This window comes from Polypterus senegalus, chromosome 2, assembly GCF_016835505.1.
Source record: "Polypterus senegalus isolate Bchr_013 chromosome 2, ASM1683550v1, whole genome shotgun sequence".
In the NCBI taxonomy this organism is placed as follows: Eukaryota; Metazoa; Chordata; class Cladistia; order Polypteriformes; family Polypteridae; genus Polypterus; species Polypterus senegalus.
Genome location: NC_053155.1, coordinates 127,717,388 through 127,735,202, shown reverse-complemented (window position 1 = coordinate 127,735,202; position 17,815 = coordinate 127,717,388). Strand labels below are relative to the sequence as shown.

General features: G+C 38.8%; 1 protein-coding gene across 1 annotated transcript; it reads right to left on the bottom strand.

Moving 5' to 3' along the window:
* Window positions 1–760: 760 nt before the first annotated feature.
* Window positions 761–2,008, bottom strand: LOC120524410 (Ig-like V-type domain-containing protein FAM187A). Its single transcript, XM_039746265.1, has one exon. It carries the CDS (start codon window positions 2,006–2,008, stop codon window positions 761–763), a length of 1,248 nt encoding a protein of 415 aa, XP_039602199.1.
* Window positions 2,009–17,815: the final 15,807 nt, after the last annotated feature.

The following is a 17,815-nucleotide window of genomic DNA, read 5'->3' as shown; positions in this document are numbered from 1 at the left end:
AAGAAATTATCCTTTATTTAAAAATCAATCAAATAGCCCAGTTTTTAACAATTACTGCAATTCTTAATAAATATGTTATTCTGTAATATATTGTTTTTACTACAATTAGTAACTCTTGTGTCATTTCTTAACCTTGAAGTTTTATTTTTCATCCCAAAAATACAAGAGAAATAAATGGCAATAAAGACATAGGACAATGTAATGATTTTGACTTCCATTTGTGTAGTCTGTTTTGTCACTGAGTGAAATAATAATAAAACAATTGCTGTTAAGAGTTTTGAACAAAAAGCTAAGGAGTTTAATTCTATCAGATTGATTAGTAAATGTATTGCCTTTCATAATGAACACAATTACATGGGACTTTACAGAGCTAAAAGACAATAATGGTTTCCATTCCTTTACATTGAACACAAAGCCTAACTGCAAGGCTGCAGAAACTGTACCCAGAGTCCAATAATAATGTACAGGTATACTGCTGTTTCCTGTAACCTAATGAAAAGAATTAAGGAAGGCCCAGCTTTCATTGCAATTGTGTAAGTGGTGATTGTCAGTCACAATAAGGTAAGACATTGAACAAGAGAGTCCATATATTGGGTGTGTTTTTGCTTTTTGGCTGTTGATACTGTAAAGATTTATTATTTTTTTATATTACTCTGACCACATTAAGATGAATGAACTTAGACTAGAGTAAGTTCCTTACTGCTTTTGTTTTAATCTTACAATTGAATGAATGAATGAATCTGAAGCCACCCTCACTCAATTAGTTTCTCATCCTGCAGCTGAACACTTCACAGCAACATGTTATGATCTGGCAGCCAAGAAAGACAATCGTAAGAAAAATGTAACTCATGAGAAGGATGCGCATGGCATATATAGATTCGGAATCTGAAAGTTTACGTTGAATACGGGTGCGTATAGATACAGAGAGCTTGAATCCGGCAATCATCTTTCCCTGCAGCCAACAATAATATATCCCTTTGTCATCTAGCTGTACAAAACGGATATTCAAGTTGTTACCTTGATCAATAAAAATACGCATGCTTTTGTTGCGGCCAATCATGTATTTAGAGCGGTACAGCCTTTCCTTGTCTTTATCCCATGCAACGGCCAGCTGTGGCCTAGATCCTGGGCAAGCCAGTATGAGAGGATAGCCAACATGATGCAGGTGATACTGTATCGGCACTGAGGGTGTTTTCTCTTTGTTTTTAGAAAACAAGCCCACAAACTCATAAAACATCTTCACTGCGAATGACTTCTTCGGTTCTGGAGGACAGGCAGTGAGACAGCTACGAACAGAAACTACAGCCATCTGTTTCTTCAGCTTCCTCTTGAAGCGATTTGGCACAGAAGCTGAGCCACATGATGCAACGTTGGGTGTGGATCGCCTGTAGCGACTGTACAGAAATTCACTTTCAATATAGCAGATTCCAACTCTGGTTTGTTCCCCTGAAATATCACAGCGGTCACAGACACTCCAGCTCCAAAAGCTTGTAAAGATGGAGTACTTGCTTGTCTTTTGAAGTTGTTTTGTGTTCGCAGGTTGGTCAAAATCTTTCTCTGTCAATACCAAGCCTTTTGCTTCTTGAATGTCAACATCATAACCATAAAAGAAATCTCCCTTAGACGTTCCACAGATATAGTGGCCAGCGTCTGACTCTAGAGTACGGAAGAGCAACAGACTAAAAAGTCGAATCAAAAAACGATTCTGCAGATCGGAGTCAAATGTCACTGCAGCACTGTCTACAATCTTGGTTCCATTTAAATCAGTCAAAACTTTAATATTTCTTTGCCCCAGGTTTTTTTGGTAGTACCAAACCACTGATAAGGCATCCTCAGGCTTGCATTTACAAGGAAGTTCTATGGTCATGCCAACAATGTACGCTGCACTGTCAAAAACAAGGAAAGCAGGACAAGGTGTCTTGGCGAATACATCTTCTTTTTCTTCATTTATATCAAGGGCATTGGATGAGCCATACAGCCGGAGAAGTAACAGAAGCAACATGTACATTATGAGATCAATTAGAATACTATTCATCCTCTAATGGTAGGCTGTCAAGATTTCTTTACTATTAAAAGATGTTTCTTCTTTCCCACTTCTCCTATCCATCTCAACATACTGAATGATTGAAAATCAGGCGTGCATGAGCAGTTACTGAGAAAACAAATGAAGCTTGAATAGAATGCTTCTTGAACTATTATTAACCCTTTCAGCCCCCTCTCCTGTTGTCAAGGTTGCAGCTGCTCTGTTTACAGCAGTATGAAAAATGAAGGATGTATTCAGGACATAAACAGTTAAACTTGACCTAACTGTAGTAAAATATGCAAGATCTCTTCCTGTCATTGAATGTAATTTAAGCATCCTAAGTAATAACACAGTTTGAATATACAGTATACTCATCTGAGTGCAGGTTTTCAATTCTAATAAAAATAAGCAGTTCAAATGTTAAAACAAGAGAAATTAAATGCGTTTCGCTACTGAAAATGACTTCACCATTTGGAAGCTGTAAATATTTTGTCTACAAAGGACTAATAACAGTCTAAATACTCTTGTTACTTAACTAATAAATATACAGTGGCCCAGTCAAAATAAATATTACCCAACATATGACCCAAAAATCGAATGGATGGGTAGAAAAATGGACATTGGGTGTCCATTTACTTTTTTATCTATAGAAAATTAAATATATGTATGATGGATCTTTGGGCTACCAATAAAGGAAAAAAAGGGTCTTCATTCAGAACAATTATGTGACAGTGGAACTGCAAATGCAAAACAATGGAAACAATATGTATGTTTCTAACACAGTGAGAAAATACACATCTGATATAAGATATACAGCCAAAATGTTTCTCTAACCTTCTTTTCTATTGTTTTTATCACAGGAATAAGCTTTCCCTTTTTCCTGTATATTTTTAAAACTTCTATCAAATAATATTCTCAAACTCAATTAATCCAATTCATGAATATGAGGGCTGGAGCCTTTCCTAACAATGTTCGGTGCAAACCAGAAAACAACTCTTGACATGGCACCAGTTCATAGCATATCTCATTTACACTTTCATCCACATTCTCAAAGAGATGAATTAGAATCACCAATTAACCCAATTTACACATCTTTAAGTTGTGGGAGAAAAATGGAGGATCAGAGAAAATCCCGCACAAAAAGAGAAGAGCATGTAAAACACACATAGACAGCAACCAGGCATGTAATCCAAACAACAATACCATGTTACCATGTTGCCAGTTTTTAATGACCATTGAAGCAAATTATTCTGATGTTATTATGCAGCTGGTTTACTTCTGAATGCAACTGAAAAATACATATAAAAAGGAAAGCAGTACCATACATTTGGCATGTAAGACTGAATATGGATATATGCATGAGTGTGTACTGTGGTGAGCTGGTACCCAGTCCAGGGTAAATTCCTTGTTTCTAGTGTGAGTGATTTTTACTTCAACCCCCATGGCTCTGAATTGGATTAGGCATATTCAGTAGTGGATGATTTGTTTTAAGCGGATCCCTTTTTTCCTTAATTGTGTTACATATATTAAATTAAACATCCTATTGGCTATTTAATCCATGTGTGGTAAGTTACAAAAAATGGACCCATTCATCATTTCATTTTCAGAATATATTTTATCATACCTTATGGTGTCTTTTGTAGAGGTCAGCTTTAGCTTGCTTCCATTTATAAATTCAACAGGGAATTCTGCATTCCTATTGGTTTCCACAAGGGGTAAACCGTTGAAGGGGAATGTTTCTTATCATTTAATACCAAGGTACCAGCGGAAGCTGATATCCTAAGAACTGAGGATGGGCAGGGATTTATGAGTTCAACATTGGAAAAATCAGAGTTAAGGGTTGCAAACTTCAATGCTTTGACAGACTGTGATGGCTAGAGACTATCAACCCTGAAAGTGCTTCCTTATAGTTGTACTGTATAAAGAGAAAAAAACCCAGACTACTGTACTTGTTTTGGAGCAACTAAAAGGCTAGTTTTAAATGAACTGAAATTTACATAAGCTGTTAGGTTTAAACAATGGCTTTTTCATAGTAACAAGTATTGTACATTATGGAGTTGAGAGGCAGCATGGTTGGCGCAGCAACATGAGGCCCAAACAAATTAGTCAAGACCTCTAGACCTATACATATAAATATTCATTTTGGTATTATTTGTAATTACGTTAAATTCTGTACTTTCATTATTTTTAGAATGGCCATGTAAAAAAGAAAACCATATGGTGTTTATCTTCCTGCTGGCTTCTGGGCTGTTGGCTCTGTGACATGAAATTTCAGATTTTAAGTTTGATTAATTCAGAAGCTATCCTCTGCCATTTGTTTTGCAATTGATAAATAAAAATTGTTTACATTAGTGTAATATATGGAGTTTGCATGTTTTTACACCATGATCATTTGGGTTTTCTTTGGAAACTCCAGGTTAGGTTGTGTGGCGGACGGGCGGGGCCTATGCCCGGCCAGGATGCCCCTTCCACACTGGATCTGGGGGAGCAGCCATGGGATGCACGCTACATCCCCCAGAACACTTGGTGGCAGCCCCCCTAGATTGCGTTGGGGCCACTTTCATGGAACACCAGAACTCATCTTGGTTGGGCTCCGTGGCCTCTGCCAGAGGGAGCTGCATAGAGCTGCACGGCTTAACGAGCACATCTGGGCAGGAATGCAGCCACACCCGGAGGTGCAGCCAGAAGTAGGTCAACGAGCACCTGCAGCACTTCCAGGTAGGCTATAAGAGGAGCCTGCAGCCACTACTCAGGGTGCTAGAGTTGGGAGGAGGTGGATGAAGCTGCCCTGAGAGGCGTGGAGGAGAAGAGTGTGATGATTTGGGTGCTTTATTTGGGTTGGGACTGTGTTGTGCCTGTGGGGTTCACGGGGAAGATGTGTCCCACAGGTGAAGAAAATAAAAGCTTTTGTTTGTTTTATATGTGCCTCTGGTGTCAGTCTGTGTCGGGTCGGTGCCAATAAAGCGCTAATACCACAGTTGATTGGTAACTATTAATTGGATAGATACTGTGTGAGTGTGTCTGATAGTCTGGCTTCCGATTTCATGATGGTTCCCATCTTGTGCCAGATGTTGCTGACATAAGTCACAGCAACTCTGTAATGAAAAGAATGCATTTGTGAAATGGATGGTTGGATGCTTGTAATATATTGTTATAGAGTATATCAAAAACATTAACATCTGTTAATGATAGCGGAGTAATATGGTTTACTGAAATCATCAATTTATTCATTTTCTACTCCTGCTTTTGCTCCTGATCGCAATTTAATGACTGCATTCCTTTTTAATCTGAAAATATTGAATGTTCTGTCAGTATATGACCTCAAGCAACTACAATGAAAATAAAAATATGAGTCTGAATTGTATTTATAAAACGCAACCAGTTGGTTTTATAAGAATTGTTCCAATATATTTAGAAATAGTTCCAAAAATTTATTTTTATTAAACAATTACATGGCAGAGGATAGTATAGATGGGATAGATCAGTTTTTTGGATGAAGGCACACACATAAACTAAATAATTTATCTGATTGATCTATTTAGGTAACAGTACATTTTTCATAATAAAGCCACTTATATGCATTGCATCTTCTTCTTCTTTTACCTTTGGCTGCTCCCGTTAAGAGTTGCTACAGCGGATCATCTTTTTCCATATCTCCCTGTCCTCTACATCTTGCTCTGTTACACTCACCACCTTCAAGTCCTCTCACAACATTCATAAAAGCTCTTTTAGACCTTCCTCTTTTCCTCCTGCCTGGTAGCTCTATCTTGAGACCCTTCTCCCAATATACCCAGAATGTCTCCAAACGTGAGATGACCTTCTAATGTCCTCATTTCTAATCCTGTCCATTCTCGTCACACCCAATGCAAATCTTAACATCTTTAACTCTGCCACCTCTGTCTCCTGTCATTTTGTCAGTGCCTCCTTCTCCAGCCCATATAACATAGCTGGTCTCACTACTGGATTGTACAGCTTCCCTTTCACTCTTTCTGGTACCAGTCTATCACAAATCACTCCTGACACTCTTCTCCAGCCACTCCACCCTGTCTGCACTCTCTTTTTCACCTCTCTTCTACACTCCCTGTTACTCTATATTGTTGATCCCAAGTATTGAAACTCACCCACCTGCATTCTCACCATTCCACTGAACTCTCTCTTATTCACACACATGTATTCTGTCTTGTTCCTACTGACCTTCATTCCTCTCCTCTCTAGAGCATATCTCCACCTCTCCAGGATCTCCTTGACATGCTCCATACTCTTGCTACAGACTACAATGAATCGTATTATGTGATATCATCTACTCTTGCATTTTGCTCTGTACTTGTAATAGTACTATTGTATTGCATTGAGGATTACTTGTGTTCTGTTCTGTGTATTGTATTGACCCCTTTTTTTGACACCAACTGCATGCCCAACCTACCTGGAAAGGGGTTTCTCTTCGAATTGTCTTTCCTGAGATTTCTTCCATTTTTTCCATTCAAAGGTTTTTTGATCCCTGATGTAATTCCACCCCATTGCTTGAATAAATCTGTCACTCCTTCCGCAGACCTCACCACTGTCACTCCCCTCATACATATCCTGTACCACTCTTACATACTTCTCTGCCACTCCTAACATCCTCATACAGTACCACAACTCCTCTCTAGGTATCTTGTCATATGCTTTCTCTATGTCCACAAAGACATAATGCAACTTCTTCTGGCCTTCTCTATATTTCTCTATCAACTTCCTCTGTAGTGCTATTTCCCTGCATGAAACCGTACTGCTGCTCACAAATCATCACCTCCCTTCTTAACCTAGCTTCCACTACTCTTTCGCATAACTTCATGCCATGGCTCATCAATTTTATCCCTCTGTAGTTACTACAGTTCTTCACATCTCCCTTATTCATAAAAATCAATACCAGTACACTTCTTCCCCACTTCTCAGGCATTGTCTCACTTTCCAAGATTACATTAAACAATCTGGCTAAAAACTACACTGCCATCTCTTATAAACACCTCTATGCTTCCACAGGTATGTCATCTGGACCAACAGCCTCATATGCATTACATATACACTGTAAAAAATAAAATCTAAGGATGTTTTTATATTAAACAATTAAGTCTTGTTTTCCTTATTGAAATAATTATTGACTTTAATAAATAAATGTATTTAATATAATTAAAATCTTGTCAAGTAAATTTTGCATACAGCATTGGCAGATTTTTTTGCTAAAAAGACTGCTGTTTCAAGGCTTTTTTTAGTTTTTGCATAGGCATTTTTTGTAATGTAAGTGCTGATATCCTTGCTGCTGTTACTTAGAACTCTTTAAAAATATGAGAATGGCTTTGTGAATATCAAGCAACAAAATATTTTCTGGTGTACAATATATACTCAACACCTACAATATTAAAACCACCTACCTAATATTGTGTAGGCCCCCCTTGTGCCACCAAAATAACTGTGGCCTATCAAGGCATGGACTCCACAAGACCTTTAAAGGAATCCCATGGAATCAAACAAAACAAGTCCTGTTAGTTGCAAGGTGGAGCCCCCATGGATTATACTTGTTTTTCTAGCAAGATCCCACAGATGCTCTATCAGATTGAGATCTGGGGAATTTTGGGGCCAAGTGAACACTTTGAACCCTTTGTCATGTATTTCAACCCATTCCTGAACATTTTTTGCAGTTCGTAGGGTGCATTATCCTACTGAAAAAGGCTCTTGCCATCAGGGAATACCATTGTCATGAAGGGCTGTAACATGGTGCTTAACAATGTTTAGGTATGTTGTACGTGTAAAAGTAACATCCATATGAATGACAGGGTTTCCTAGCAGACTATTGCCCAAAGCTACACACTCCCTCCGTCTGCTTTCCTTCTTCCCATAGTGCATCCTCCTGCCATCTTTTCTCCAGATAAATGATATACACCCACCTGGCCATCCATACATTTTCTTTTAGATCATGATTCATCAGACTAGGTTTCATTCTTCCAATGCTCCACGGTCCAGTTCTGATACTCATATACCTATTGTAAGTGTTTTCACCAGTGGGCATTATTAAGCATGGGCACTCTGACTAGTCTGTGGCTATGCAGCTCACTACGCAGCAAGCTGCAATGCACTGTGTGTTCTGACACCTTTCTTTCATGGCCAACATTGAGTTTTATAGCAATTTGTGCTATAGTAGCTTTTCTGTGAGATCAGACCAAACAGGCTAGTTTTTGTATCCCACATGCATCAGTGAGTCTTGAGTGCCCATATCCCTCTTGGTGGTTCACCAGTTGTCCTTCCTTGCATCACTATTGGTAGGTACTAACCACTGCATTCCAAGAACACCCCACAAGACCTGTCATTTAAGAGATACTCTGACCCAGTTATCTAACCATCACAATTTGGATCTTGTCAAGTCACTCACATCTTTATGCTTGCCCATTTTCACTGCTTGAAACACATCACCTTCAAGAACTGAAACTTCACTTTCTCCCTAATATATCTTTCCTCATTGGCAGTTTGCATTGCAATGAAAAAAATTAATGTTATTCACTTCACCTGTCTGTGGTTTTAATGTTATGGCTGACTGGTGCATTTCATTAGAAGAACCAAAAGGCTGTGATATGTGTGATGGACTGGCCACTGTCCCGACCAGGATGGACCCTGCTTCCTTACCTAACCTAGAAGCCAAAGGTAGGGATGATTAGGAAGGGAACTGCACTCTTCTCCTTCTGTGCCAGGAGGTAGACATGGAAGGACACTGTGGTAGAATGTGTTCCAGAGCTGGCATCCTAACAGCTGTGGATGGATGTGCTAGCTTGAGAAGCAACCCAACAGAGGTGAATGGCAGTGGTTTTCCTGGTCAGTAGTCCAGAAATATGGGATAGTGGGAAACAATAGGTGGCAGTATTCCTTCTGGTGGGCCCCAGTATGGATGTCTGCAAGGCAGTTTGGGAATAGCTGTGGTCACATACGCCTGCTCTTTTGGGTTCTGTGGTTGCCACCCGGCTGGGGGAAATGCCAGAAATTAACTCCTGAGCAACCATGGTGGTCCTGTCTAACCTGGATGTGCCTCTCAGAGGCAACAGATTGAGCACGGGAAGTTTTTCCTAGGGTTGGGAGTTAAAAGAAACAGCCATCCACTTGTCCCAGTGAATCAGAGTCAGCAGCAGAGGAGAGCAGCACCTGTCTGGGAAGAGTGGAGGAGTAAAGAGTGGAAGGAGAACAAAAGAAGGGATTTGTCTGTGCTGTGAAAATGGAAAAGTAAATGTACTTTGTTAAATAAAAACATTAATTGTGAACCTGGGTCTTGTCTGTGCGATTGTGTATGGGGTTGGGGGCTCAGTACTGCTCCCTAGAGGCCACATGTTTTAAAGACTTTCAGGTCTTCTTGACCAATGTTCAGTTTGAGCCTTCATAATAAGGTAAATCCTGCAGAGATTTTAATTTCCTACCACAGCTTTGTAAAATGTAGTTGCAACGTTTTACAGCAATTATCGAGCTTCACTAATAATTTCTGTCTTTTTCTCAAAGGTTGCAAGTAATTACATAGATTAAGAGACACAGCCATTAGAGATGCTAATTAGTAAAACAATTATTGCTATTTCTGTCTTGCTGTACATTAATTTTCTGTAAGAAAGCACCGTATGAGAAATTCAAATTGATGTAGCACAATAACTGAATTAATATTTATTTCTGTTTCATTTATTATGAATCCAAGAGCTGTCACAACAGTATAGATGGAGATAAGTACTCAGTAATTAAGCACATTCTTTCTGTTTTCAAACCTGCTTAATTCAGTTCAGACGGTGGAGTCTATTCCAGTAACATTGAAGCAACAGATGATGCATATTGAATTGTTTAAATTCAACTGTCATATGGCTTACAATGTAACAACAACAAAATATCTTAGCAGTAGCACTGCATGATGTGTTATTTTAGATATTTTGAAACTAATATACAGGGTGGCCCATGAAAAGGTGGCCTGCCTCCACCAAGACGACTGCATCACATGGTGAAGACAAAAATGACCAAATTATGGTACCTGCAGTTACAGAAGATGCTGAAAGTGATACATCTCTGTGCCCATTTCAGCATGTTCAGGTACCTATCTGGTGGCAGATAAGATTTCTTTTTGTTCTGTTCTTCTTCCCACATCTCAAAGATGTACGTTTTAATATAGCTGAAGATGTTAAATTTTCCCAGTATGAGTGACTAACAATTAACATATTAGTATGCCCTGTGTTGGACATACATGGATTAGTTCCCATTTTGTGTCCACTGCATCTGGGATAGGCATCTCTGAACCTGTAATTGTTTCTTCCTTTTCCTTGACAAAATGAGTTTAGAAAAATGTATAGATGGAATCAACTAACTTTAAATTGTGCTGTGTGCTAAACATAGGCATGAAAGTAGGAGTTTCAACTGCTAAGGTACCTGTGGGCTCAAGGCACAACAAATGAGGTTTAGTGTTCCTTTTTCTGAAAGTTCTTCTCTTCTTATAACTGGAAACTTACAATATTTAGTAAATATTGGAATGAAACATCATCTGTGAACTATACTTATGGATATTTGCATTTACATTTTATATAGCATTGTGATACAGTAATTAGTATTGTTCCTCCACTCATAGCTCAAATTCTTACCCAAGCATTCACACCTATGTGTGATCATGTCATTAAAAAAATAAAGAGCCAATACCAATATTGACAAAAATAATAATCATTTTACTTACTAATACTCAAGTATGTTTCAGAACATTTTTGGGAATTAATGGAATAATTGTTAATTTTAAAAAATATACTAATGGATTTTATAGCATTAGGACATTTTGTGGGTTAAATGAGTTATTTTACAAAAAGAATGCAGATTTAAAGATTTTCTCTCTGATGGTTTAACAGCCATTTTCTAGGTTCACCTAGTGTGGTCAGTTACCCCCAGCCCTCCCCTCCAAAGTGGAGCAGAAATCTTTACAGTTGGATACCCTTACTTAATATCCTTTTGCCACCTATTACAATATGTAAGAGGGAGAGCGACCTTAAGAATGTAAGCTCTTTTTGAATTATTGTGTTAACACAATAAGAAAAAAAACTATAATGTTTTGTTTAGCTAATTTTTATAAACTTTATTGTAACTGAAAAACTATGAAGATTGCTAAACACAGCAATGATAGCGGTTGCTAACAAAAACTATTAAAATGGCCATTACAAATGGTGGTCATAAAGAAAATAAAATAAATGTAAATTTTGTGAGTTTTTAATCGACAAAGCCTCCTTTGGTAAGTGACTAGTTGTGCCTCTGCAGTAGACTGACTAGTATGCTATAACTAAAGAACCTGACTTTGGTGAGCAGCTTCTTTAGCGCATGCTGCAGCAATTTCTTCAGGCATCAAACTGACCAGCTGTAACTTGGAAAGAGGTTCCTCATTCTTTCAGAATTTTGAAAACAATGCTCCTCAGCTACAGTGTTTTTATTTGTTGTACTGAGCTGGTACATTGTGTTCATTATCAAAGCATTGTAATTCCAACAGGATGGACTGGGACCTTTTTGCATCATAATGACTGACCCTACCTACTTTTATATGAATAAAAAGATTCACATTGACAAGGACGTATAACGCACATGGTGATGGACACTGTCTTTGGCAGACTCTTCTTGTGAGTCTTTAACCTGTTAATAGTAGGCCATTGAAACCCTCCCAGGTTAAAAAAAATCTGACCCCTTAGTTTCCATTAAAGTCAATTTGCAAAAGGTTTACAAGGTTGGTTCTATGAAAAGAAGACAAGGATGGATAAAGGTAGTGGGACACACCTCTTCATTACTGAATTCAGGTGTTTCAATCAGACCCTTTGCCACAGGTATATAAAAACAAGCACCTTGCCCTGGAAGTCTCCATTTACAAACATCTGTGAAACAAAATGGGTTATTCTGAAGAGCTAAGTGACTTCAAGTGTGGTACTGTGATATGATGTCACCTTTGCAATAAGACGGTTTATGAAATTGCATCTCTGCTGGATATTCCACAGTCAACTGTAAATGGTGTTATTGGAAAGTGGAAGCATTCAGGAACAATGGTAACTCAGCCACGAAGTGAAAAACCATGTAAAGTCACAAAGCAGGGTCAACAACTGCTAAGGTGCATAGTGTGTAAAAGTCGCCAACGCTCTGCTGATTCCATAGCTGAAGAGTTCCAGACTACCACTGGCATTAATGTAAGCACAAAAACTGTGTGGCGGGAGCTTAATGGAATCGGTTTCCGTGGCTGAGCAGCTGCATGCGAGCCTCACATCACCAAGTCCAATGCCAAGCATCAGATGGAGTGGTGGAAACATGTTCTATGGAGTGACAAATCATGCTTCTCTGTTTGGCAGTCAGAAGGGAAAGCCTGGGTTTGGCAGTTGTCTGGAGAATGTTACCTGCCTGACTGCATTGTTCCAAACGTGAAGTTTGATGGAGGAGGGAAAAAGTGTGGGGCTGTTTTTCAGGGTTTGGGCTAGGAACTTTTCTTCCAGTGAAGGGCAATCTTAATGCTTCAGCACACAAAGACATTTTGGAAAACGCTATGCTTCCAAATTTGTGGAAACAGTTTGGAGAAGGCCCTTTTCTATTCCACCATGACTGTGCCCCAGTGCACAAAGAAAGATCAATAAAGACATGGTTGGATAAGTTTGGTGTGGGAAAACTTGACTGGCCCACACAGAGCCCTGACGTCAAACTCAAAAATCTTTGAGATGAATTGAAAATGAGATTGTGATTCAGGCCTTCTCGTGCCTGACCTCATAAATGCTCTACAGAATGAATGGGCACAAATTCCTAAAGAAACATTCCAAGAAGAATGGAAGCTGTTATAGTGGCAAAGAGGGGACCAACTCCATATTAAAGTTGATGTATTTGAATACAATGTCATTAAAATCCCTGTTGGTATAATGGTCAGGTGTTCCCATAGTTTTGTCCATATAGTGTATATTATTTTCTTCTTTCACCCATCCTCAGGTACAATAAAGCATTGTTTGAAATAAGTGTTACTGCTTTGAAACCTTCCTGTTATGATCTTTATGTAAATCCTTTCATTTGTGCCTTTCATTGACACCTTCAATTTGAAAAAATGAATACCCATAAGGGAGTCGAAAACATAATATACATATAGAGAAAGCAAATGATATACAGTATTATAATAAATAGAAGATTATGCATTAAAAAAGCAAATTAAAAGCTAACACATGGACAACTCATACTGAGGTTCTTATGGATTATGCTGCATTAGCTTGCATCAGGAAAAGAAAAATAATCAAAGGTTATTTCCAGTCACAAAATATGGAATAGGGCTTTTTAGTGTTTCTTTGTGTGGAAAATATGCAGTACAGTGATCCCTCGCTATATCACGCTTCGACTTTCGCGGCTTCACTCTATAGCGATTTTTTTCTCATACACGCTTACGTCACTACGCATGCGCTTTCTGATAACTTTTATCTAAGCCCTACGATGGCTCCTAAACGTGCTGCTTTTTCTAAGCCTTCTGATAATAAAACTAAGCGCCGGAGGAAGATGCTTACTATCCAGGAGAAGGTGAAACTCTTGGATATGATTAAATACCCTACAAAAGCCTCCTCACACATATGAAAAGACAACGCCAGCAACTGCCTATCAAGATGTTCTTCAGCTGCGCACCCAGACGCCCACTGCCTACTCCTAGTACTTCTTCACTGAAGACAACAACGCACCTGCTGAAGATACTGCACCACCTCTGAAGACTCTCCTACTGAGGCCGTGCCTTCATAGGTTAGTGGTTGTGTGCAATTAAATGTACAGTACAATAATCTACTATATAAAAGCATTTGGGATTGTCCTTCCGTCCCATGAGTGCAAAGCGTAGCAGTATTCTGCTTATTACAGACTTACTACTTGCGGCTTGAGATACGAAGCGACGCGATGTGAGCAGAGTTCTGGTGCTGTCATCGTTCCCTTGCTTTTGTGCGCGATGCGCTGGAAAAATAGACAAAATTATGTCTCTGGAAATAATTAATGTTGATGGAGTACAAATGCCTCACCGCGTAGTAAATATCAGGGGAGATGGTGCTTGCTTATACTCATCTATAGCCTATTTAGTGCATGAAACTCCGTCTTTAGCGGTACAGATTCGGGCTGACATTGTACGACTTTGGACAGGCACTTGAGGGGATAAAAAAAAAAACTTAGGTTTTCGGGAGATGTTATGAATGGGCACTTTGATGTTCTCATTCCCTACACTTACATGCCTGATGTACACATGGAGCGCACAAAAATTGAGGATAAAAGTCGGTCACGAGTGCACCTAGTAATATGATATTTGTAATGTCTAATATGTCTTATTTTCTTTTATTTTGTCTAATATATTGGGTAATACGAGTGTAATGGTGACTAAAGTGTGTTATTTTATGTCTAGAGGGCTCTAATAATGTTAAAAAAACTTATTTAGAAGGTTGTAAACAGGTTTTCTATACTCTAACTGCAAAAATATTCGATTTATAAATAAAGAATCCTACTTCGCGAAAATTCATTTATCACGATAGATAGAGTCTGGAACGGATTAACCGTGATAAACGAGGGTTCACTGTATGTCACATTTTTAAAAAATACACTATGTTTATCTGCTCTCATTTGAATGAGAGGCATAAATAGAATTGTTTAAGTGGTATATGACAAATTACATGCATTACATATTGCACAGAAGAACACAGATAAGCACAACAATGTGAATGATGTCTTATAGGGCAATATTCCTCTTTTTCCATCCTGAAAAATCTTTAAAACCTCCAAAAACTCCTTTTAGTAATCTTCATGTATCATAATTGCCACTTCAAATGCAAAATAAATGTTAGTGTCACTTTAGTGAAATTATATACGAATTGAAACTTAATTATTTTCTCATTACTATGCATACATATTGACTTTGTTGCTGCATTCCTGAACTTTTCTCTGGCAGTTCCAAGTGTCCCTGCATCTCTGATCGCAATAACAGAAATAAAGAGCCTATGATGACCATAGACTCGGAACATTCCAATTGGTCAGGTCCAGGTTTTCTGTTCCTCCTGTGATGGATGGCCGGCTGTTTATCCCGGCCAATTCCTCCAAGCCGCCAGGTGGAGCCCTCCTTGCAGTATGGAGGTCCCCAGAAGACCAGCAGGGCATCATGGACATTGTAGTTTTTATACGCAGCCCTGCTGGATGCCATGGGGGCCACTAGGGGATGCTGCAGGGAGGAATAACGGGTATTTTCCCTACGCCCCGGAAGCACACGTGGACAAGAGGAATGACGTGCTTCCGGGGTGAAGAAAAGGACTTGTACCTGACCCGGAAGTGATTGAGAGTCACATGGACTAAGGATTGGGAACACTTCCGGGTCAGGATATATAAAAGGACTATGGGAGCTCCCAGACGGCGAGCTGAGCTGGGTGGAAGGGTGGCAACACGTCTGGGAGCTGGAGGATTGGTTTATTGTTAGTAATTGTAATTTGTATGAATATAGTGGAGGAGAGGGTGCTTGGTGCACTGTGGAAGATTAATAAAGTCATTGTGGACTTTTACCTGGTGTCTGGAGTCGTGGACAGGTGTTCAAGGGAGCGATAGCGCCCCCTATCTGTCACACTCCTTTATCTTTCTTTTATTTTCTTTAGATTACATCAGTCCTTAAGGCAAATACAGTCCAGATATTCTTTGCACTTTCTTCCCAATCTCTTTGTAAATTTTCCTGCTTATTATCTCCAAATTTTAAACCAGTATCACCTTGATATGCAAATCTGGAGAGTTGGAGTCAGAACAACAACCTTGCACTCAGTTCCAAGAAAACAAAAGAACTGGTTCTGGACTTCAGCACTGCAAAAAACGCATACACAAAAACTAGACAAAAAATTTTAATTGGAGTTGTTTTGCTTTTATTTCACAAAATAAATCTTGTTAATCTTGTCAAAATACACTTGACAAGATTTTTTAAACTAAGCTAAATAATTGTAAATATAAATTATTTGATAGGTCATTAATTTTTACAATAAGGAAAACAAGATTTAATGTCATGATATAAGTATTTTTCAATTGGTTAGATTTCATTTTATGCAGTGAGGAGATTGAACTACAGTGGTCACCATCCCATCAGCATTAACAGTGAAAGGGTGGAGACAGTCCAGAGTTGCAGATCAGCCAGGATCTGTCATGGACAACAAACATGACAGCAATGGCCAAGAAAGGTCTTGAGATGCTACACTTCCTGAAGAGCCTGAAGAAAGCACAACTTCCACAACAGCTGCTGGTTAACTTCTACAGGTGCACCATAGAGTCTGTCATCATGTACTGCATTAAAGCGTGATACTCTGACTGCACCTCTGACAACAGGAAGGTCCTCCAGAGTATCATCAAAATGGCTCAGAGAATTACTGGCACTCAGTTACCATCACTGAAAGATATCTTCACTACCTGCTGCAGCAGAAAAGCAAAGAACATTTGTAGAGCTCCAACTCACCCCTGCCATAGCATTTTCACTCCTCTTCCCTCTGGCAGGTGCTTCAGAGCCGTTCATGCCCACTACCAGGACAAGCTTCTGCCCCAAAGTAATCAGCCTATTAAATGCACAGTGATCACTGCCAATTCCTATAAAGAAATCATCTCTGATTGAATTGAACTTCTGCATCAACCACACATAGTCACACACTTATTATACATGACCCATGTGGAACTCATGACCATTGCACTGACTGTAATCTTCACTGTGAATTCATTTATTATTTATCTATTTATTCTTACATATTTACCTTTACTTTTACTACATGTTTACCTCTACTTTTACTACATATTCACCTTTACTTTTACTCTGTGTATATCTGGAACTCTTAATAGTAACTGTGCTTCTCATAGTTTAATGTTTACTTTTAAATTTGTGCATCTTGTCATAGGCATCTATAGACTTGCTCGAAACGATATTTATTTGTATTGCACAGTGACATTTAAGATATCTTACACCATAAGTCTGTGTAAGGCATCTGCCAGACCTCTACCTTCATTTTAAGTCTAGCAAAATTACTTAATTTTTTCTGCTCCCATCTCATAGAAAGATATCCTCAACAATACCTCAGCATCTTTCAAAAACTCCAATTATAAACATATGCAGTTTAAATTTGTTTTTCACCTGTACCTCTCCCTTCAAAACCTTTATCTTATGCATTTGGCTGCTGATCCTATCTGTCACACGTGTCTTTAAAATGTCCCTAGCACTTTTCTCCATATGTTTTGGGACAGTCCTTCAGTTTCTGCTGTTTGGACAACAAACTTTCAATTACCAATCCAATATTTTTTCCTGTTAATATTCCTTTTTTTGCCTTATATGTTTCTTCTACTGGTTCTCTCTTCCTTCACCTTGACTTGAATCTAATGGAGTTTATTCAGTCAGGGTACCATCTCTGCAAAACTCATTTTAGCCTTTCACTGGAAATCTCCTCACTAGGGAATCCATTCCCGGGATCCCGGACATTTTTCATTCCCGCATTCCCGGAAATTAAACTGCTGTAATTCCCGGGAACGGCCAAGCTCGCATATATAGCGTGTAAACGTGTAAAAACCGATCAAGAAATAAGAGTTATAGTTAAAAATAATTAAGTGGCACGGTTTTTTGGCCCACGGTGTAGTGTTTTGCAGATTGATTCAGTCAACCAGCAGAATGAATTTAATCCATTTTGGAATAAGGCTGTAACATAACAAAATGTGGAAAAAGTGATGCGCTGTGAATACACAGTGCATCTGGAAAGTATTCACAGTGCATCACTTTTTCCACATTTAGTTATGTTACAG

Coding starts and splice junctions, on each gene's coding strand:
- LOC120524410 (XM_039746265.1), bottom strand. CDS start 2,008: ATGTACATGTTGCTTCTGTTACTTCTCCGGCTGTATGGCTCATCCAAT.